This window comes from Sus scrofa, chromosome 7 (genome assembly GCF_000003025.6).
Source record: "Sus scrofa isolate TJ Tabasco breed Duroc chromosome 7, Sscrofa11.1, whole genome shotgun sequence".
NCBI lineage: Eukaryota > Metazoa > Chordata > Mammalia > Artiodactyla > Suidae > Sus > Sus scrofa.
The window spans coordinates 62,423,691-62,447,741 of record NC_010449.5 but is presented as its reverse complement, the minus strand read 5'-3'; the positions used below and the strand labels follow the sequence as shown (position 1 = coordinate 62,447,741).

Below are 24,051 nucleotides of genomic sequence, written 5' to 3'. Positions count from 1 at the left end.
CCTTTCACTGTTTGGGGCGGGGAGCTTCCTCTTCATGTCTGACCAGACCTTGTAGGAGAGGAGAGAAGGCTGGCTCTTGACCTTTCTCCCTCACTGGTCAGGCATTGAACCTCCTGGTAGAGGAGGAAGGGAAAAGGCACAGAGATCCAATAATTGGGAAGAAGAGGAGGATGAAATTACTGCCCAGGTTGCGAAGGTTTCAAGCACATTTTGTCCCATTTCACAGTGTAGGGTAAACAATCAGCCTAGATTGTGAGCAGCAGGTGTGCCACCGTAGGTAGAGTAATACTTCCTCCTTTCAGGACAGCTAGTTTTTTCCCCTTGAGTATCTCCAAACCAGAACTAGTCTCTTTCTACCAAAAAAAAAAAAGAAAAAAAAAAAAAAAAAAGGAGAACATATTGTTTTCCAATGAGATTGGATGTTTAAAAATTATTTCAGGAGTTCCCGTCGTGGCGCAGTGGTTAACGAATCCGACTAGGAACCATGAGGTTGCGGGTTCGGTCCCTGCCCTTGCTCAGTGGGTTAACGATCCGGCGTTGCCGTGAGCTGTGGTGTAGGTCGCAGACGCGGCTCGGATCCCGCGTTGCTGTGGCTCTGGCGTAGGCCAGTGGCTACAGCTCCGATTCGACCCCTAGCCTGGGAACCTCCATATGCCGCGGGAGCGGCCCAAGAACCAAGAAATAGCAACAACAACAACAACAAAAAAGACAAAAGACAAAAAAAAAATAAAAATAAAAATTATTTCACATATTTTGTGGTGTTAAAGGGCGGGTGGGGGTCATAACGGCAACAAGCTCTGATGGACTGGCCCATTTAACATTGGGATACCACCTACCTTGAAAACACAATAGAAGTTCTATTTCCTATTGGCTCATTTTTACATATAAAGAACAACTTTCCTATGAAGAACTGGAGGGAATGTACTGAGAAATGTTAAACAATGAACACTTGTTAAACTTCAGTTGGAAACCAAGGGCCTGGGAGAAATTGGGAAGGGATACAAAGCAGGAACCAAGAAACAAAAGGGAAGTGCAGTTGAGAGAGTCAAGTGAGATTCCCATCAGGTACTAATGTGTTTCTGGTCTGTGCTCTGTTCCAATTACTACCTTTCAGTCTTTTGTAGGAAGAAATGTAGATGGTGTCAGTACGAGCATAATACCACCTGTGCAAACAATAAACAGCCAAAACACTATGAGGGGGATTATACAGCATTTTTTTAAATAAGGAAACTTCCTTAAGGGCTTTAGAAGTCATTTCTTATGTTCATATACTGTGGCTTGGAAAAGAGGCAAAAGATTATTATTTTCACTTTTTAATATGAAATCTTGTTACAGGTAGAATTAAATAGTCCAAGGTCTAGTCAGTGGGAGAGCTGGGTAGAGAAAGCAAGCCTGTTGATTCCCAGATGAGAGCTCTGTCATATAGCAGGGTCTTGGATTTGAGAACCAGCAGTGGCTATTTTAGGGATTAAAAGCAATATGACTATATTTAGACGCTAAATAGGATCTTTTCTTAACATTGTCCATAGTATATGATAAATGAAGAAATCTAAATTGTAAAAATAACTCTTTTATGAATTGTTATGAAAGAAATTTAACCAAGAAATGTGGATAGGTGATATGCAAAGAAATGCAAAGTAACATAAAAAAATATTTCTTTCCACATTTAAGTGTTAAATCCGTTGGATTTTAGAGTGGGGCATAAAATGAGGTACTCCCCCACTTCCTACCTTGTCCTCCGCCAGTCAACTGACTGTCTCAGCACTACTTACGGAATAATAATAATGCTCTCATTATAGTCTAACCCCTATTATTCTTAATTTTGCTCACTCAGTCTGCATGTTGATTCTATCAGCTGTGTTTCAGTTTAATTTTTCTATGAGTTTTAATTATCTTGTTGGACAAGTGTTCCCTCATTTCTCTTGTTCAAAATTTTGGCTAATCTACTCTGTTTATTCTTTCAAATGAATCCAGAATTACTTTTCAAATTTCAAAATATCATTTTTTGACTTTGATTATGATGGCATTAAACCCAGTACAATATTTTGGGAAGACCTGATAAATTTAAAATATTTAGCCTTCTTACCAAGGAATATTAACTGCCTATTTAGTTCAATCTTTCTTTTATGCCTCAGTGAAATTAAAAATTTTGTTCATGCAGTTTCAGTACATTTCTTATTATGTTTAATCCTAGGTATTTACTCTTTTAAATAAATTATAAATGGGATTTTACCATGATGCTTTTGGTATAAAGGAGGTTATTGGGTTTTTTTTGTATAAATTAAAAAAAATTAAATGCCTTGCAGACTTTATTACAATTTTAAATAGTTCTTTAGGGCTTAAGTTTTCTTGGTAGATAATCATATTTGCAAATAATGATATTCCAGAGGGGTTTCTGGTTTATTATTTTATTTTCAAAGAAGCTTGGCCTTGATTTTTCTAAGACATTAATAAATTAGTTCTTCTAATTCATTATTTTCAGCTTTTATTTTCATTGTTTTGCCCTATTTCTTTTCTTTTCTTTGTTTCTTTCTTTCTTTTTTTCTTTCTAGGGCTGCACCTGTGGCATACAGAGGTTTCCAGGCTAGGAGTCGAATCGGAGCTACAGCTGCCGGCCTATGCTACAGGCACAGCAATGCCAGATCCAAGCCATGTCTGTGACCTACACCACAGCTCAAGGCAACACAAGATCCTTAGCCCACTGAGCAAGGCCAGGGATTGAACCCACAACCTCATGGTTCCTAGTCGGATTCCTTCCTGCTGCACCATGATGGGAACTCCTGTTTTGCCCTATTTCTTGACACTCTCCTCTTCTTAGCTTCTGTGGAACTTGATTCTCATTTTCCCAACTTTGTGATAGCTCTTGCCCCTTCCACCTCCCACCTGTGAGTGTACTAAAGAATCTGTCATTAGTCGTTCTCTACTTATACTTCTGTTAGCCCAGCTGTTGGTAATGATCTCAGAACTCTCAGGATCTCAAAATTCACTTGCCGTAGTTCATTCTGCTGAATAGCATAAGTTTTTCTTAATACCTATAACATAAAATTTACCATCCTAATATGCATTTGGTTATGAGCAAGACTTCATCAAAATCATTCACAGTTGCTGTTTTATTTATTCCTAATCACTGGCCAGACCCTATCAGTTTTACCTTCTACAGTATTTTCACTCTTGTTACCAAACCCAGGCCCTTAGGTCTTACAGACTCTTAGTGCCCTCTCTCCTTTTATTCCTTTTCGCACTTAAAACTGGTAGCCCCCAAGCCCCAGGTACTATCAAGCCACTTTTCTGTTAAGTTTTTGGAGCATCTCCATTAGCCCACAGAAAAAGTGCAAACACTCGGCATTCAAGGCCTCATGATCTCACTGCAGCCTACTTTGGGGCTGATTACCTCTCTCCCTTCATACATTCCATCTCCAGGGGCCCAAGAAGGCTGGGTAAGGAACCCAGACAACAAGGACCAGCTGGAGAAGGAAGGGGAAATTGCTATCCTGCCACAAGAGTACAGACTGGGCCTTTGCATTGCCAGAACCTTCCTTTTTTTCCCCAGAGAAGATGCAAGTCTAGATTTCAATGTGAAAATTCTCTCAATTTAAAATTGTTGGCTGTGAATTCATATTTTTAAAAGACTGAGCAATTGAAAAACATATTTGCAGGTGGGATCCTGCCCAGCCACAGCTGACCTCTATTTTCTCTTCTTGGCAGGGTTACTTTAGACTTTCTTTGCCTGTAGGTAGTGTGGTCTCTCTTGCCTGGAAGTGTGACACTACATTATTGCCTCAAGAAATATTAAAACAAATCCAACAGGGGTTTTGGAAACCCTGACTGTAAAAAAGTTACTGAATTTAAAGGTTTTTCATTGTTCCTGTGAAAAGGCCAATAGTTGGATTTAAAGTGATATAAAGGAATACTACCCACCTGTGCACAGTGAGTGTGCACCATGAGAAGCTTTTTTGAGCTGAAATTTTATTTATCAATGGACGTTTTATTACATATATTAATATATTGTCATTTCACAGGACAAATTAGTCAGGATGTCCACGATTTCAAAGCACTTTGGATTGAAGTACAAAGAAGAATCATACATGTTTAAGGAGCTTGAGAAGGTTCGCAAGGAGACTAAAAAGGATTTTCTCCTACTCAAGCAGAAGTTGGCCTCCAGGCTGCCTGTGGTTGAAGTCTCCGCTTTCGGCCCCCAGATCCCCGGCCCGGTCCGCCTTGGGGAGAAGAGAAGCGTTTGCCGAGAGGGGCCCCTGAAAACATCAGGTTCCCCTCGGGCCAAAGGCCCTGCGGCCCCCGATGCAGCCCTGCGGCAGCCGGTGCCCCGAGATACAGCGCGGCCCCCAGGCCCGAGCCAGGCGGCCGCTCCCGGGAAGACGCAGCCCTTCTGCCCCCAGGACTTCTACTTGCGGAGCTCCGCGTTCCTCCGACACCCGCCCCTGAAGAAGCCGCCGGTCATCGCTTCCAGGGCCGGCACGTCCAGACCCGTGGTCCTGAGGCCGCCGCCCGCGCGCAGGGAGAAGGCCCCGGCGCGTCGGGGTCCCAGGAGCCCGCGGCCCGCGGCCCGCATTCCCGTCCAGGGCCCGGCCCGGGGGCGCGAGGCGAGCCAGAGGCCGGCCCCGCTCGGCAAGGCCCGTAGGGCCCCAGAGAGGAAGAGCAGCTCCCCTTCCAGCGACGCCAGCGACGCCAGCGACGCCGAGGCGGCCGGCCGGCGGAGAGGGACGATTCGCACCCGCTTCCTCCGCGAGGGCTCGGGCGGAGAGCTGCGGCGGGCCTCCGGGTCACTTTTCAAAACGGACCTCAAGAGCAGCGCGCCGAGCGACGCGCGCGAGGCCGCCCCGCAGACCCCGCAGCCAGCGCGGGCGGTCCCGACGTCCATCGAGGAGATCATCGCCTCCCTGCAGTCCGAGGCCCAGCTGGCCTCCGACCAGACTATCCAGGAGCTTATCCAGAGCGTCCTCGGCCGGAACTACGACATTAAGATGGAAGTAGGTGACCGAGAATAGTATTTCTCCTGGATAAATGCAACTTTAGGATACACACATAAAATCGCAAAGTGCGTATGGGGCGTTTATTTATAAGCCGGTCAAGCTAGACGAAATATTGGGGTGTAACACAGGTTCTTTGTACCTTGAATTTTCCCTTGAGAGAGTGTGTCCTCTTTTCGGAGTGAAAGAAATCGAGAGGATATTTCCAAAACTGGTACAAAGAACATTCGTTTTAGACCTGAGTAGTACATCAGGGCAACCTTTCCTTTCAAAGTCTTTGTGACTATTTAGTATTGAAATAGTTGATGTTTTATATGAAAGACTCAGCCCTTTTCAGTACAGTTTAGCACTATTAGCAGTGAATCTGTATCCTAGACGATCTATATATTACTATCAAAAAGTTGAACTTATAGGACTTCTGTAATATCAGTGAAAACCATTCTCTTAAAATATCTTTTAAAAATTTACTTTATAGGCCTTTCCAGCTATAGAGACGCTAAGAGATTCTTGTGTGCCAAGCAGGGTGGGACATGCTTTATGTGCATTTTTGTCCCAGTAACAACCCTGTCAGATAGATACCTGTAAGAGCCCTATTTTACATGGGAGGCTTCCTGGCTTTAGTGAGGTTAAAAGGATTGGCTCGCTGTCCCACAGCTAAGCCATGGCAGATCTGTGATTCCATCCCAGCCAGTCAAACCCCAGAGAGTGGGTTGGAACTATGCCAGGGCCGTCTGTTTGTTGGTTGTGATATGTCCTCAGCAGGGAGCAAAGCTAGATAGGGTCATAGTTTAAGATATTTTGTTCATTATATAGACCTTGCTCTGACAGGGACATTCAAAGTAAAAATAATAAGGAAATCTGAGTCCCAGAGAGAGGGGTGGGGGAGGGAGGTAAGGAGGGAAGAAGAGAGAGAGAGAGGTTTTTTTGTTTTTTTTGAGAATGGCAATGAGAATGACAGTAAGAGGGCAGAAGATTCTATTACCGTTCTTGGCTGCAGCACCAAACCTCTTGTTAGTACACAGAATACTGCTGCCACATTATGTCTTTAAAATTGTTTCAGCCCCAGAATATACTCCTGGCTGTGATTAAAGGAATGCGATCCTAAAACCCATTAGGGAAACAAAAACATGTAAGGACAAGAGTCCCCAGTGTCTTCTTTGACCTAATGTTTGTTGGCAGAATAGGACAAATGTTTTCAATTAAGACCTACACCTCCCTACGGTTGCTGAACTAGATCAGTGTGGCTGTTCAGGCCATTTCAAAAATGGGTATTTCTAATTAGGTTTTCTTTGAATCTAATAGAAAAAGTAATGACAGTTGCACATTGGAGAGCCCGAACAGAGAGAACAAAGGCCTTGGTAGCTGCCCCTATGAGAAGGAACTCTGACTTGGTCAAAGTGCTCAATGTGAAGAGGGCCTCTATTAGAGGTCTGTACAGTTGGGGAAAATTATACTTTTAGGGCAAGGTCCTATAAGAGAAAGTACACTTCAAAGGGTTCAAATAGAGAATATAAGTAGGAGGAGTATCAAATGATAAATGGACAGTGGGACAGTGAATTCTCTTCTACTGGTATTCCATTTCTCTTGTCTATCCCTTTTCTGGTGCTTCTGGTGCTAACCTAGCATTCGGAGTTACCTGAATTGTTTTATGTAGGAGAGTGGCCTGGAGGATTACAGTCAGGAGCCAGGGATATCAGCTAGCCTTGAGTTAGAAGACTTGGCTCGTTTCAGATTGCTCAGTCCCGTCCCTGCCTTCCATTGTACTGATTTTTAGTGTAGCTAAAAATCAAGATTTCATTCTTGCTTCCCTGGCACCATCAATTCCAGAAGATGGAGCTTTGCATTATTTTGAATAAAGGTGGTTGCAGAAGTCTTATTAGGGTGAGAAGGGAACAGTGGGGCATATGTCAGAATGGCTGTGGCTGGGTAGATAAGAGATAGCGATCACAATGTAAGGGTTAAAGTGGTATCGAAATTATGATTTTAAAAATTCTTAAGATTAAGAGTTCCTGTTGTGGCACAGTGGAAACGAATCCAACTAGGAACCATGACGTTTCAGGTTCGATCCCTGGCCTCACTCAGTGGGTTAAGGATCCGGTGTTGCTGTGAGCTGTGGTGTAGGTCACAGACATGGCTTGGATCTGGCATTGCTGTGGCTGTGCTGTAGGCTGGCAGCTGTAGCTCTGATCTGACCCCTAGCCTGGGAATCTCCATGTGCTGCGGGTATGGCCCTAAAAAGCAAAAAGCAAAACCAGAAAACAAAACTAAAGATTAGAATAAGGACATTCATTTTAAGCATTTGGAGTTTATATAAACAACATTCTGTCTGTGATAAGCAAGGAAAATTGTTCTTCACTTTAGACATCTTAATTTGGAGCTGTTCCCTAGAGGGAAAGCCAAAGAATAAGACAGTCTTGGCAGGGTGTGCTGTCTCTGCTTAGAGCTTGGGTAGAGCCCTTCCAGACCTAGCATTCAGAGTTCCTCAAACAATTACAGAGGCCAAAAGGTGCACAAAATACCTGAAGATTAAACCCAGCTGCCAAATGTAGGTCAAACATCTCAACCAGGGTTTCTCAACCTTTGCACTTAACTTTTTGGTTTGGATAATTCTTCATTGTGGTTGGCAGTCTTATGAATTGGTAGGATGGTTAGAATTATTCCTGGCTTCTACCCAGTAGATGCCAGTAGTACAATTCTCTCACCACTCTCTGCCCCGGTGCCCGGCACCCCAAGTCATGACAGTATCTCTAGATGTTATCTGAAGAGACCCTGGGGTGAAGGGCGGAATTGCTCTCCCATCAACCTCCCACTGAGTTGAGAACTGCTGGCCTAAACAGTATGCATGTACCATGGCAGGAGGGATAGAAATGTTATAACGTCCTATGTTTGTTTTACTGAGGAGTTCAATGTTATGTGAGACTGAAGTTCAGACACTACCTACCAGATGTTAATTGAGGATGAAGGAATCAGCCCATCTTGCTTCTGTCATGTGTAGTTGTTTTTGGCTGTATAGCTCAAAAGGAAAATGGCTTAACATGACCTAGGTAAGATGGAATTCATGTTCCAAGATCTTTTATAAACAAGTAGTGTATAGCAGAGTTCCCGTCATGGCTCAGCAGTAACGAACCCAATGAGTATCCTTGAAGACTTGGGTTCAATCCCTGGCCTCACTCAGTGGGCTAAGGATCCGGCATTGCTGTGAGTTGTGGTGTAGGTCCCAGACACAGCACGGATCTGGCATTGTTGTGGCTGTGGTGTAGGCTGGCAGCTACAACTCTGATTTGACCCCTGGTCTGGGAACTTCCCTGTTCCTGAACTTCCTGAAAAAAAGGAAAAACAAAACAAAACAAAAAAAAAACAAAAAAAAACAAACAACAACCCAACAAAAACCCCATGAAAACAAACCCAAAACAAATAGTGTATGGCTCACAAGCAAATGTTTCATCATGAAACTTATGCCTAATTTTACTTCAGGAAAGATGAAATAGATGTACTTTTCTCTATTCTTTCTACTAAGTACAACTAAGTACAAACTCTGGACATTATTTATAAGGCAAATGTGCGAAGAACCCCCAAAAGATGGAGAGAAAACAGACTGGCTAGGGACTTTGGGTTCCAAGCAATCCACATAGTAATGGATGTTCAGCTTTTCTTTTTGCCAAGTCTGGCAGACTTGGAGCTAAAGAAGCTGGCAGCCTAAGAATGCCAATGGGTACAGACAGGAAAAGCCCCAACAGAAGCCTGTTCTCTTTAGCTAAAGAATCAAGAAGGGGGCAGTCTAGTAAGATAAAACTTTTAGACAGTAACTGTTGCTTTAGTCAGATACCACAGAAAAATCTATGGATATATCCCTGCTCCCACCAACCAGGGCTGAGTGGGGAGCCTAAATATCCAATATATCACCAGACAGTAACAAGGTACCTCAATTCCTTTCCTAATGGTATAGTCAGTGAAGAGTCAAGATTTTCAGCACTGCCCAGTAAAGAAGCTATCCTCACCCCCCTCCCTTTGTGGAGAATAGTATTGAGACTCACCTATCCCTCCCCACCAGGACAGTATCATAGAGGCACAGTGGGAGCCAGAACCCCTACTCCTGCCAGGAATAACAGGGAACCCCTTACCTCTGGTGTCACTGGAGACCAAGCTGGGAATTTGAACTACTACCCCTACAAGGCAGTAATGAGACAGCCCCAGTCCTCCTCCTACTGCCTCTACTAGAACAGTTTCAAAGAAAGCCAGCTAAAACGGAAAGTTTAAGATCCAGACTCTCACAATATCCCAAATGTCTAGGTGTCAATAAAAAAATCACTTGTCCTACCAAGATGTAGGAACATTCGGACTTGAAAGAAAAAGAGACAACTGATAATGAATTGAGATGAGAGATGTTAGATTTATCTGGTAAAGATTTTAAAGTGGCCCTCAAAAAAAAAAAAAAAAAAGCTCCAATGAGCAATAATAATGAGCACATTTGGAACTTAGAAGAGAAATGGAAAGCCTCAGTAAAGAAACAGAACATATAAAGCAGAACCAAAGAAAAATTTTAGAACTGAAAAATATAGTAACTGAAATAAGAACTCAGTTGGATGAGTTCTAGTGGATGGTTCAGAAACCAAATGGAGAGGAAACAGTGGAAAGAATTACTAAACATGTCGACGGACCAATACAATTTACTCAGTCTGAACAACAGAGACACAGTAAACTGGAGGAAAAATAGAGCTTCAGGGGCTTGTGGGACTGATGGATGGCCTTCATGTCATCAAAGTCCCAGAAAACGAGAGAACCCCAGACCAAAGAAACGCAAAAAAAATCCACACCAAAGCAGTTAATAGTCAAACTTTTGAAAATTAAAGAAAACAAGTCTTGAAAGCAATGAGGGGAAAACATCTTGAATGACAGTGGATTTCTTTTCAGGAACTATAGAATTCAAAAGGAATGGCCCAACATTTCTCAAATGCTAAAAGAAAAGAACTGTCCATACTCAAATAGACTGTGATAAATTATGTATATATAAATGTAATATCTGGAGCAATGACTAAAAAACTATACAGATTCACTATAAAAAACACTATAGATAAATAAAAATAGGATTTTAAAAAGTGTTAGTAACCCACAAGAAGGAAGGTAAAAAGTAAAGAGAAGCAAAAAACAGAGGACAAAAAGAAAACAAAAAGTAAAGTGGGGAGTTCCCGTCATGGTGCAGTGGTTAACGAATCCGACTAGGAACCATGAGGTTGCGGGTTCAGTCCCTGCCCTTGCTCAGTGGGTTGATGATCCGGCGTTGCCGTGAGCTGTGGTGTAGGTTGCAGACGCGGCTCGGATCCCGCGTTGCTGTGGCTCTGGCGTAGGCCAGTGGCTGCAGCTCCTATTCGACCCCTAGCCTGGGAACCTCCATATGCCGCGGGAGCGGCCCAAGAAATAGCAACAACAACAACAAAAGACAAAAAAAGACAAAAAAGACAAAAAAAAAAAAAAAAAAAGTAAAGTGGCAGCTTCAAACTCTAACATATCAGTAACTACATTAAATGTAAACGGTCTAAATACACTGATTGAAAGCAGAAATTGGCAAGTGGATTTAATATATAACACAGTTATTTATTGTTCATGAGAAACTTATTTCCAGTATAATGACATAGGTACATTGCAAGTAAAGCGTGAAAAAAAATATCAGGCATACATTATTCCAAAGAAAGCAGGAGTGGCTCTATTAATTTCAGATAAAGTAGACTTCAGAACAAAGAAAATTTCCAGAGACAAGAATGGGCATTATAATACAAAAGACCAAGAAGACAAAGCACTCCTAAATGTGTATGAACCAAACAACAGAGCTGAAAACTATGTGAAGTAAAAACTGAGAGAAATAGACAAATCTATATTCATAGTTGAATAGGTCCACACCCTTCTTTCAATAATTGAAAGACATCCAGGCAAATTACTCAAGACAATAGAACTTAAAACTATCAACCATTAGGATCTAATCTACATTTATAGAACACTGTACACTCAATAACAGCAGAATGCACATTCTTGTCAACTGTCCATGGAATGTATACTAAGACCACTTCTGGACTATAAATGCAATGAGAATTGACATCATTTAGAATGTATTCTCTTACCATAATGGAATAACAAAAATAGAAATTAGTAATAGAATGATAGTAGGAAAATCTCCAAACACTTGGAAACTAAACAATGTAATTCTAAGTAATCCATAGGCCAGTGGGGAAGTCTCAGAGGAATTTTTAAAAATTGAAGTAAATTAGTATAAATGTACTCAATATCAAAATTTTGGGTCATAAACACAGCAGTGCATTTGTCCTAGAGAAACGAAAACTTACATTCAAACAAAAACACATGATGAATGTTCATAGCTGCTTTTATTACTTAATAACCAAAAACTAGGAATAACCCAGGTGTCCTTCTAGGAGTAAATGGGTATATTACTCAGCAATAGAAACAAAATACCAATGCCTATAATCACTTGGGGGCCTCTCCAGAAAATTATTGAGACAAAAAAAATCCAATCTCTCAGTGTTACATACTGTGTAATTCCATTTATACCACATTCTTAAAATGATTATAGGAATGGAGAAGAGATTTGTGGTTGCCAGTGGTTGAGGACAGCCTTGTAGTAGGGGATGGTGAGAGCAGAGTGTGTGTGGCTTTAGCAAGGCAATATGGGAAATCCTTGTGATGATGATGTTTTGTATCTTGACTGTATCAGTGTCAGTATCCTGGTTGTGATTTTGTATCGCTTTTGCATGATATTCCTCTTGGGGTATCTCTATATATTATTTTTTACAAGTGAATGTGAATTTATAATTATCTCAAAATAGAAACTTTAATTAAAATGTTAACAGGTTCTCTATAAAAGTTTATGCTTCTTTTTGCAAATTATAAGAAGACACATAAGGAAATAATAATAAATTCTCTTCTAAGCTCCCCTCAACTTATAATTGTTGTTAAGCCTTTTGCATATATCTAAATTCTTTAGTACAGATGTGTACACATATGTGCATATATAAGTTTTTTTTTCTTATAAAAATAAGAACATATGGTATACTTTATTCTGCAGCTTACTTTCTGACTCATATCAATGGACATGTATAGTTTTTAATTCTTTTAAATAGCCGCATATTATTCCACAATATTTAAACACTTCCTTGCCTCTTTGCTTTTCAAATTTTAACTTTCCCTATTCTAGAAACAAAGTTTTGCCCATTGAAAGTATAAATCAGATAACCTACCAGGATCTGGGCAAAGAAAAACAATCTCTCGTTTAGATGTCACCAGTACAATTGGGAGGGGCTCGTCTGGGCAAGTGTTTTCTGAGTAACAGACGTGTTATACTTTTCTCTTACACATTCCCTTTGTGCAGTACCTTATTGTTCTCATAGATTAACAACTTAAACTGGTACAAATGATGTAATGATTAAGAATTTTCTTTTCTTTTCTTTTCTTTTTTTGTCTTTTTGCCTTTTCTAGGGCCTCTCCCGCGGCATATGGAGGTTCCCAGGCTAGGGGTCGAATTGGAGCTGTAGCCACTGGCCTACACCAGAGCCACAGCAATGCGGGATCCGAGCCGAGTCTGCAACCCGCACCACAGCTCACAGCAACGCCGGATCCTTAGCCTACTGAGCAAGGGCAGGGATCGAACCCGCAACCTCATGGTTCCTAGTTGGATTCGTTAACCACTGCGCCATGATGGGAACTCCCAAGAATTTTCTTGATTTATAGTTTTTTTTCCCCTCTAAAGTTTTAAAGTCTCTCAGATAACGTTTGGATGCCTTCAATAAATACAAAATGCCTATGTATTTAATGTTCATTTACCTTTAAAAGGTTGAAAATAAGATATTTTATTAGTTCTTGAGAGAAAATTCCTATTCCTTTAGCTGGTTTGGTTATAATAATAATTTTGAACTAAGCTAGAAGTTGTTCCTTTATTATTATTATTATTATTATTTTACTTTTTGAAGTCAGCATGTAGAGGTTCCTGGGCTGGGGGTCAAAGCAGAGCTGCAGCTGAGGCCTATGCCACAGCAATACTAGATCCAAGCCATATCTATGAGCTATGCTGCATCTTGTAGCAATGCTGGATCCCTAACTCACTGAGCAAGGGCAAGGATTGAGCCTGTATCTTCACACACACTTTGTCAAGTCCTTGATAGAATGTACTGGTATCCAATAAAATATAAATTTATTTTAAAGGAACAACTCTAGGAGTTTCCACTGTGGCTCAGACAAAAAAAAAAAAGTAATCAATTTTCACATATGCTGCAGTTAGAGTACATGTGAGGTAAAGTGAATAATTTTTAAATGTCAGCAAAATCGCTTTTTCTTGCTACTTTAGGTACAGTTACTTTGATATTTAGGATAAAGACATTTCCCCTCTGTGGATTGTTATTTCAATACCTAACTCAGTTTTAACTTTGATTTTCTAATGTAAACCTTTAAAATTTTTTTTTTTGTTGTTGTCTTTTTAGGGCAGTACCCACCGTATATGGAAGTTCCCAGGCTAGGGGTAGAATCAGAGCTGTAGCTGCCAGCATATGCCACAGACACAGCAATACGGGACCTGAGCCACATCTACGACCTACACCACAGCTCACAGCAACACCAGATCCTTAATCCACTGAGCAAGGCCAGGGATCGTACTCTTGTCCTCATGGATACTAGTCAGATTCATTTCCACTGAGCCACAAAGAGAACTCCTAGACTTTTTAAATTTTAAGGACTAGTCCAAGGGCTTAGAATCTCCTTCACTGAGCAGTGAAGTGGACACAGCTGATAAACTGCATTGAAAAATCCAGCACTAATTACAACCCCACTGTTGTGCAATTTTGGTCCTTTTTAAAGGTAATTTTTGTGATATCTTCATGTCATGATTTTTATCCCTTGTAAAATGAGAGGAAAAAGAGTTTATGCAATTTTAAGCCATTTAAAAAAATGTAAAGTTGGTATCAGGGCTTAGAATAATATGGCTACCTTGACAGCAAGATGAACCAACTGAATGTCCCAGTTAGGTTACATGTTGACTTGTTGTACACAGGAAGCTATTTATTTTCTATTACTAAAAACTACAGTATTTGATTGTGATTTAATTCCATCATTCTGTTCTTATAAAACAGCCTGAGGCTAGGCAGCTATGTTCTTTACAAGGCTAGTTTTAAAGCATTATAGGTAAACATGTGGGTTTTAAAAATGGGTAAATAAATAGCTTTGACAGGAAAATCAAAGTCTTGAGAACTAGCCAGCCAAAGTCATGTTTGAACACCTTTCATCTCAAGTGGAAATAATCTAATAGCCTGTGCAGTGCATTATCCAGTTGCTGAATATAAATGTCATTTTGGGGAGAATAATCTTTTACAAGTACCTGGTTTCCTTAGACCACTGTAAAGTGCCCTGAATCTTGGTCTCACTGTAGTGAAGGATGGCTTGACAAAATCAGCCGTATTTATTATCTTTACAAGTTTTTATGAGCATAGTAGGAAAAAGGTTAAATTCTTAGTCTATTGCATTGAAACTAAAAAGAACACATTCTCATTTAATAACTTTGCTTTTGCATATTCTACTTTGTGTTACTATGTGGAAAAGAACTTTCAGAGTCCTGTGATAAATTTTTCCATAGTGTTTTCTCACCCTCGTTTTTCATTAAAATGGTGTCTTGAGCCAGAAGGTAACCTAATTAACTTTGTATTATACATAACAAAACAGACCTACTGAGCAAAAGTCCATACAGACAGTTAGCATAGTTGGGATCAGAGCCCATTTAGTCCTTTGGACAGCCAGACCGGAATTGTTTTTATTCTTATTACATCATGTTGATAGCACTTCCTTTTCCCCTTTTGCTCCATCTTCCCTTATTTTTTTTCCCTCATTGTCTTAAGACCTAGACCCCAGGTCCAGAATGACTTCTCACCATGATTTCTCCCCTCTCAGAGCTCTGTGATGACTGCATTTGTGAGAGGCCCATCACACTCTCCTGTCCTGGAATGGCCACCTTTAGCCTCTTGCTGATGACTTCTGAGCCCAGCACACTTAGGGATGGGAAAGGTCAGCAAGAAGCAGGGATTTGCCGCTCACAGAGCCCTGTGGAAACTATGGGACTCAGGCTGAGATTGTAAAGTGAAAGGATACAGGTGGGATGAGTTTTTTTTTTGGTCTTTTTAGGGATGCACCTGCAGCATATGGAGGTTCCCAGGGTAGGGGTTGAATCCAAGCTGTAGCTGCCAGGCTACACCACAGCCACAGCAATGCAGGATCCGAGCTGCGTCTGTGACCTACACCACAGCTCATGGCAATGCTCATCCTTAACCCCCTGGGCAAGGCCAGGGAATGAACCTGCAGCCTCATGCATGCTAGTCAGATTCGTTTCTACTGAGCCATGACAGGAACTCCAAGATGGGATGAATTATAGGTAATGATGACGTTAGCAGCTGGTATGTGATCACTAACCAGTTATACATAATCAAGTATCACTGATTCTACCAACCTAGGTTGCTGTTACCCTGAATAAAAGATAAAATCACTATTATCTGCCATCTCTCATGGCAGAATAACAGTCTGACCCACTTCCACTCCATCTTCTAGCTTTTTTTTTTGGTCTTTTTTCCTTTTCTAGGGCCGCTCCCGCCGCATGTGGAGGTTCCTAGGCTAGGGGTTGAATCAGAGCTGTAGCCACCAGCCTACTCCAGAGCCACAGCAACGCGGGGTCTGAGCTGCGTCTGCGACCTACACCACAGCTCATAGCAATGCCGGTTCTGTAACCCACTGAGCAAGGCCAGAGATCGAACCCACAACCTCATCATTCCTAGTCGGAGTTGTTAACCACTCACTGAGCCATGGCGGGAACTCCTTATTAGCTTTTATTTTGAAATCCTTGAGTTATCCTCAAAGGGAAGAAATGCCCACATGTACTTTCTCTTCCTAGCTCAGTAGTATAGGTTATGGCTTCCTGTCCTTTTGGGAGAGGAGAGCTACCTTTGACATACTTGAAATCTCATTATTTGTGGCGGGTTGAGGTCTTGTTGAGACTCCTTGACTTGAGAGAATGGAGTGTGTCAGCAGTGGCCTGACCAGGAATTCCCAAAAGGTAGGAAGAAGGGTCAATGCTTTGTATATTATCTAAGTGAGAATGCAGGCTTGCCATGATCACATGCTTAACTGTTCATTGGCATCCTGGTCATCAGATTTAGCCAGTCTTGATAATGAGTGAGGTACCCTCCACCTTTTTCCCACCTCTTAAATTGGTAGTCGTCTTCTCTTTAGATCTCACAGATAATACAGTAAATAAAATTCCAATCTTTTTCTTGGCTTACTACAAATTTATTAGGCACACAGGAGATTATAATAAAGCCAGACCTCATCATTTCAGCCAGATTTCCCCTCAAGAACATCTCTACTATCAAGCTCTTCATCTCTTAATCATTGGAAATCAAGTTATGAAGAAATGAAAGATTGAGACAACTGAGACACTTTTCATTGTTCTGGTTTCATTATGCTGTTGAGACCTGCCTAGATGTACAGTTTTTGGCAATCAGTTATTTCTCTGAAAAGTGATTATTAGACAGTTCACTGAATTAGGCTTTTTATGCATGACTCTGTTCTGTTGCTCTTTAGGGTTAAGTGAAAAAGCTTATTAAATATCCATTTACAGTGGAATCTTTGAAAATGCTAAATGGAATGCATAATTCATATAGGCTGTCACTAGTACAATGCCAAATCAGTTTAGCCAAATATCAAGTAACAAGGAAATGGGAGTAAGCGGCAGTCCTTAATAGAACTAGTTCAGGGCAGCTAATGGCTGCAGATAATCCAAAAACCCAAAATAACAGTGACTTAGACAAGATGGAAGTTTATTTCTCTCTTGTAAAAAAGTCATGTGAAAAGTAATGTTGGACAGTATCCTGCCATCTTGTTGCTTCACTGATTATAACCCCTATTACTAAGGTCATCTCAAGGTCCAATATGGATGCTCTGGCCATCACATCTGCCTTCCAGCCAGCAGGAAGGCTTTAAGCAAGAAAAGCATGTGCCTGTAGTTTCCCACCACTTCTGCTTATATTTCATTAGCCCGAACTTAGCTGCATGACCACATCTACCTATAAAAGATGGTAAAAATGGGATCACTATTCTGGGCAGCTGTACAGCAAGGTTCACATTCTATTACTATGCGGGGGGTAGAAGAGATATTGGATCAGATTCTGTCATTGTCTCTTTGGGTCATGCACCGTCTGTGGAGACTTTTGTGGCTCAAAGAGTTATGACCTCTTTCAGTAAAGGTTTATTGAGCACCTGCAATGTTTAGCATTGTACTAGGCACAAAATGTTGAAAGAGTGTGTATGCAACACAGTTTTTAGCTTTAAGGAGTTAAGTAACCTGACAAGAGATCTAGATGACGGTGGAAACTAATGGAGAAAACCCTGGAATTGCAGTTTCATGACTTAGATAGAGATCCTTGACTTGTAATTTATTTGTTCCTTAAAATTACTGGTGCCTCAGTTTTCTTATCCGGGTAGTAGAGTTAATGATGCTTACTTTATACAATACTGTGAGAGTAGAATGATCTTCAATAAGATGGCACATGTTAAATATACTGCAATTCTTTTTTTTTTTTTTTTTTTTTTGGTCTTTTTGTCTTTTCTAGGGTTGCACCCATGGCATAGGGAGGTTCCCAGGCTAGGGGTCGAATTGGAGCTACAGCTGCCGGCCTACAGCCACAGCCACAGCAACGTGGGATCCGAGCTGCATCTGCAACCTACACCACAGCTCACGGCAATGCGGGATCCTTAACCCACTGAGCAAGGCCAGGGATCCAATCTGCAACCTCATGGTTCCTAGTCGGATTCGTTAACCACTGCGCCATCATGGGAACTCCCAAATATACTGCAGTTCTTAAAGGTTCTTTAACATTATTTCCCCATTGCCTCTCAGTAAAATTGAGCCACCTGCATTCCCACAAACATTGAGTACCAGTCTGTTTCTCTACATCCTCACCAGCACTGTGCATTACTGTGTTTTAGTATCTTTGGTGCTTTGAAGGCTGATGGCTTTCCAATACTTTTCAGCTCTGGAAACCTTTCTTCAAATGAAATATTCAATGAATATTTAATATCCTGAACATTTAATAGCATGACAGCAGTGTCAATTGGGAGTGAGGGACCTGGGGCCTACCTGCTATATTCAGGCTCTTGCCAGCATATTCTTTGCCCGTTAAGACATTTGCCTGTCCATTCAGTTTAATTAATTTATATCTGGTACCATACAAGACACCGGGAAACAGCAATGAACAAATGAAGTCCCAGTTTTCTCGAGGCACTCTGCGTTCTAGAGACAGCAGGCAGAGAGTAAACAAATCAGTAATGTCTCAAGTGGCAGTAAGTGACATAAAGAAGAATAATGCAGGATGAGAGAGAGAGAGAGCATGATGAAGTGGCAAGGTGTTTAAATTAGATGGTCAGGAAAGGATTGTAAGAGAACATGGCATTTGAGCAGAGGTCTGAAGGAAGTGGTGGATGGAGCAGGCCATGCACTTCATGTTTGGGGGAAGATCATTCTAGCAAAGGGAAGAAATATTGTGAACTTCTAAGGCAGGAATGTTCCTCTGGTGTCTGAGAACAGCAAGGTGGGGGGCCTTCAGTGGGGGGTGTGGTAGGAGGCTGTAGAGGAGAGAAGTGGTGGAGGGAGACCAGAGAGGTGTGTGTCGGAGTAATCCATGTGAGAGATGATAGTGGCTTGAGTCAACTATGGTGATAGTGGTGGAAAGGAAGTGAGAAAGAGTCTTACTTAGCTTGTGTTTTGAAGGTTGCTTATAGGTTGAACGTGTGGTGAGAGAAGAGTAAAGAATGACTCCATGGTTTTTGGTGGTGAAACTAACTGGTAGAATATAGTTTGCATTTTCCGAGATGGTGAAGACCAAAGGTGAGCCAGGTTGTGGGGTTGATTTAAATTTGAGGTGCCTAATGTAATTCCAAGTGGAGATGTTGACTAGGCAATTACTTATAATTCTGGAGGTCAAAGGGGAGGTTAGGCTAGATAGACTGTGAATCATCAGGGATTGGATGGTATTTGAATTTATTAGACTGGAAGAGATGACCAAGAGGAAGAGTATAGTTGTAAAAGAGAATAAATCTAAGGACTAAGAGCCCTAGAGTCCACCATTGTTTAGAGGCTGAGAGAAGAGGTAGAATGGACAAACGAAACTGAGAAGAAGAGCCAGATATGGGAGGAGAGCCAGGAGAAGGTATATAGTGTCTTGGACACCAAGTGAAGAAAGTATTTCCAGAAGGATGTGATAACTGTGTTAAATCCTACTGGGTCAAGTAATATGAGCACTGTAAGGTTTAACTAATTTTTTTTTGATTGTTGTTTTTTTCTCTTTAATTTTATTAGAATATAGTTGACTTACAAAGCTGTTTTAATTTCAAGTGTACATCAAAGTAAATCAGTTATACATATATCCATTCCTTCTCAGATTCTTTCCCATATAGGTTATTACACAGTGTTGAGTAGATTTCCCTATGCTATACAATAGGTACTTGTTACCCATCTATTTTATATATAGTAGTGTATATATATCGATCCCAACCCCAAGATTTATTCTCCCCACCCCCATATTTCCCCTTTGGTAAACATAATTTTGGTTTTGAAATCTTTGAATCTGTTTGTTTTGTAAGTTCTATTGTATAATTTTTTATTAGATTCCACCTATTAGTGATCTTATATAATGTTTGTCTTTCTCCTCCTGACTTACTTCACTTAGTATGATAATTTCTAGGTCCATCCATGTTTGCTGCAAATGGCATTATTTCATGCTTTTTAATGGTTGAATAATATTCCATTAAATATGTACCACACTTTGTATGTTTGTTTGTTTGATGTCTTTTTAGGGCTGCACCCACGGCATATGGAGATTCCCATGCTAGGGGTTGAATTGGAGCTGTAGTTGCTGGCCTATGTCACAGCCACAGCAATGCGGGATCTGAGCCATGCCTGTGACCTACACCACGGCTCACCACAACCTGGATCCTTAATCCACTGAGCGAGGCCAGGGATCAAACCTGAGTCCTCCTGGATACTAGTCAGATTCGTTTCTACTGAGCCACAATGGAAACTCCCACATCTTTATCCAGTCCTTTACTGGATGGACATTTAGGTTGCTTCCATAGCCTTTAACTGTAATGTTTTAACTATAACATTTAACTATACACACACACACCTTATAGATTTTATCGCTCTTGTGAATGAGATTTTTTTTTTTTCTTTTTAGGGCTGTACCCACGGCATATAAAAGTTTCCAGGCTAGGGGTCAAATCAGAGCGGTAGCTGCCTGCCTACACCACAGTCACAGCCACACCATATCTGAGCTGTGTCTGTGACCTACACCACAGCTCATGGCAACGCCAGATCCTTAACCCACTGATCAAGGTCAGGGATCAAACCCGTGTCCTTATGGATACTAGCTGGGTTCATTATCACTGAGCCACAATGGGAACTCCCTGTGAATGGATGTTTAAAACAATTTTTTAAATTATAGTTGATTTACAGTATTGTGTCAATTTCTGCTGTACAGCAAAGTGACCTAGTCATTTATCTATATCTATATATAATATATAATATATTATATATTCATATTATCTCATGTTATTATCCATCATGGTCTATTCCAAGAGATTGGATATAGTTCCCTGTGCTATACAGTAGGGCCTCCTTGCTTATCCATTCTAAATGTAATAGTTTGCATCTACTAACCCCAAACTCCCTGTTCATCCCACCCTCTCCCCCTCCCCTTAGCACCCACATGTCTGTCTTCCATGTCTGTGAGTCTGTTTCTGTTTTGTAGGTAGATTCACTTGTGCCACATTTTAGATTCCGCATATAAATGATATTATATGGTATTTGTCTTTCTCTTTCTGTCTTACTTCATCTAGTATGAGAACCTATAGTTGCATCTATGTTGCTTCATTACTTTGTTCCTTTTTATGTCTGAGTAGTATTCTATTGTGTCTATATACCACATCTTCTTAATCCTGAATGAGATTTTTTTTCTGTTTACATTTTCAAATTGTTTATTACCATATTGGTTTTAACGTCTTGATCATGTATCCCATAACCTCTCTGAACTCCCTTATTTGTTCTAGTAGTTTGTCTGTAGAATTTCTTGTTTAATAAAATGTGTGTTGAATGAAAGTGTTGATAGTGAGCATCCCTATTTTATTTCTGAATTTAAAACAAAGGCTTGGTTCTTAGTTTCACTACTGAGTATTATGTTTACTATAGGTTTTTTTAATGATTTTTATTTTTTTCCATTATAGCTGGTTTACAGTGTTCTGTCAATTTTTTACTGTGCAGCAAGGTGACAGATACTCTGATAGATTTCACTTCCTTTATTAGCTTGCTAGGAATTTTTATCATTAGTGAATGCTGAATTTTCATGAATTTTTTTGGCCTCTTTTATCTGTTGTGATATTAGTTCATATGAACTATTCTTGCATTTTGAGAAAACATACTTGTTTATGTTACAGTGTGTTTTTATACAGTGAGAATTTCTATTGTGGTTTTACATTTATTTTCATATGTGAGATTATTGTATACTTTTTTTTCTTGTGCTGTCCTTGTCCATTTTTGGTATTAAGGTTGTACTAGCCATATAAGTTGGGTGCTTTCTGTCTTTATCTGGTTCTTCGAAAAAAGTTTATGTAGGATAGGGGCTGGAGTTCCCATGTGGTGCATGCAGTGGGTTAAGGATCTGGTGGTGTCACTGTAGCAGCTTGGGTCACAGCTGTAGGATGGGTTTGACCCCTGGCCTTGGAATTTCTACATGCCACAGCTGCAGCCAAAAAAAAAAAAAAAAAAAAGAAAAGAGAGAGAAGGGTTACTTGTTCCTTCAAAGCTTGGTAACTTTCACTTGCAGTATCTTGACTGGTGTCTTGTGTAAAGAGATTTTTAAAAACTTAGTTTCTTCAATGACTCTTAATTTATTCAGGCTTTCAATTCCCCTTCTCCCCCTAGGTTAATTTTGTTACATGTATTTTTAGATTTTTTTTTTTTTCTTTTTTAGGGCCACACCCGAGCATATGGAGGTTCCCAGGCTAGGGGTCTAATCGGAGCTACAGCTGCCAGCCTATAGCACAGCCACAGCAAGGTCAGATCAGAGCCACATGTGTGACCCACACCACAGCTCATGGCAATGCCGGATTCTTAACCCACTGAGCGAGGCCCAGGATTGAACCCACAACCTCATGGGTCCTAGTTGGATTTGTTTCTGCTGTGCCATGGCGGGAGCTCCCAGATAATGATTTTTTAATCCAAGTTTCACTGCATTTATTGGCATGAAGTTATTCATAGATTATTTCTTATTCTGTGGTTTAGGCTTTTAATTTGATAGCTGTAGGGTCTGTTTCAGCATGCAGTAAGAAAGAATTTCAGTCTCCAAACACAGATGTGCAAGAAATATGTTTATTTCTCTAGAATTCAGTTTAGTCTTTTTTTTTTCTTTTTTGGTCTTTTTAGGGCTGCACCCGTGGCATATGGAAGTTCCCAGGCTAGAGGTCAAATAGGAGCTGTAACTGCCAGCCTCCGCTATAGCCAGATCTGAGCCAAGTCTGCAACCTGCACCGCAGCTTGTGGCAATGCTGGATCCTTTAACCTACTGAGCAGGGCCAGGGATCGAACCTGTGTCCTCCTGGATACTAGCCAGATTCCTTACCACTGAGCCACAACGGAAACTCCCAATTTAGTCTTTATTTGGCATTCCCATTCCATCAATACCACAGAAAGTTGATCTTAGGCAATTTGGGGATTTCCTGTCCCTGCGATATTTACAGAGTCCCTTAAGATTATGTTCCGGGATTTCCCGTCTTGGCGCAGTGGTTAACGAATCCGACTAGGAACCATGAGGTTGTGGGTTCGGTCCCTGGCCTTGCTCAGTGGGTTAAGGATCTGGCGTTGCCGTGAGCTGTGATGTAGGTTGCAGACGCGGCTCGGATCCTGCATTGCTGTGGCTCTGGTGTAGGCCGGCGGCTACAGCTCCGATTGGACCCCTAGCCTGGGAACCTCCATATGCCGCTGGAGCGGCCCAGGAAATGGCAAAAAAGACAAAAAAAAAAAAAAAAAGACAAAAAAAAAAAGATTATGTTCCATACCGATCTCTCCTGGAACATCCACATTTCCATGTGGTGATCTACTTATATCATTTTGGGAAAGGGAGTCTCATACATGAAGTCTCCTAACCCCCCAACTCAGCCACATAGGAATGGGCCTTGGGCTTGGAATACTTCCCTACCAAAAGATAGAACCCTTGCAGCTTGTGTTGGGCTTGTATCTTTGGGTGAGGCTGTCTTTTCCTGTTTCAGACTCAGTATGCTTAAGCGTGTGTATCACATGGTACCTAGCCAACCCCACTACTTTATCTGTCCACTGCACTAGGAGGGGGATGGGACCCTTTTTTTCTACCGCACAAGGCAGGTGTAGGGAGGCCTATGGTCCTGCATTGGTGTTGTGAGGGTCTTGTTGGCCATGGCAGACCTGTGGCAACTAGTGAGGCTGATCTTATTGTCTTCTTCTCTATGTAACATTGTTCCCTTTAGTGCTTGACTGTGTTGTATTTTCCTTGGCAGGTACCAAGATGTAGTGGGCAGGAGTGTTTGGACTTGTCCTCCTGGCAATAGACAACAGACAGGTACCACTTGCTGGACAGATCTCCCCTCCATCATCAGTCTCATCAGTCACTGCTGAGTTGCTCCTTGTTCCCATCTTCAAGGTCCCTTCAGTTTCCCCAGATTTCCCATTCTGTGTTTGCCACTCTGGGCGTACATAAGTCATTTTGCTCATATCAAGCCACACTGGTGCCTGGTAAACTCTGTAAGATTATGCAGTTCTTCATCTGCCTTGATGCTCCCACATGACGTTTCTTCTCAGGGGTCTCCCTGCTTCTTGGATTCTCCACGAGACATGGTCCCAGATCTTTTCTGCTCCCCATTCTTATAAACACACCTCCCCCATGTTTCCTTTGGGCTTAACCCTGGGGAGCTGTCCCAGGAACCCAGCAGCATCTATGTTTTCATC

The 24,051-nt window shown here is 41.3% G+C and overlaps 1 protein-coding gene across 1 annotated transcript in view; it reads left to right on the top strand.

The window, feature by feature from the left end:
- The window catches only part of TTC6 (tetratricopeptide repeat domain 6), a 215,976-nt gene continuing 195,163 nt past the window's right edge, over nucleotides 3,239-24,051 (top strand). Inside the window, exon 1 of the mRNA XM_021099129.1 lies at nucleotides 3,239-4,988. Within this exon, the coding sequence (XP_020954788.1) occupies nucleotides 4,035-4,988 (954 nt within the window). The 5' untranslated portion in view covers nucleotides 3,239-4,034. The remainder of the gene's footprint in view (nucleotides 4,989-24,051) is intronic.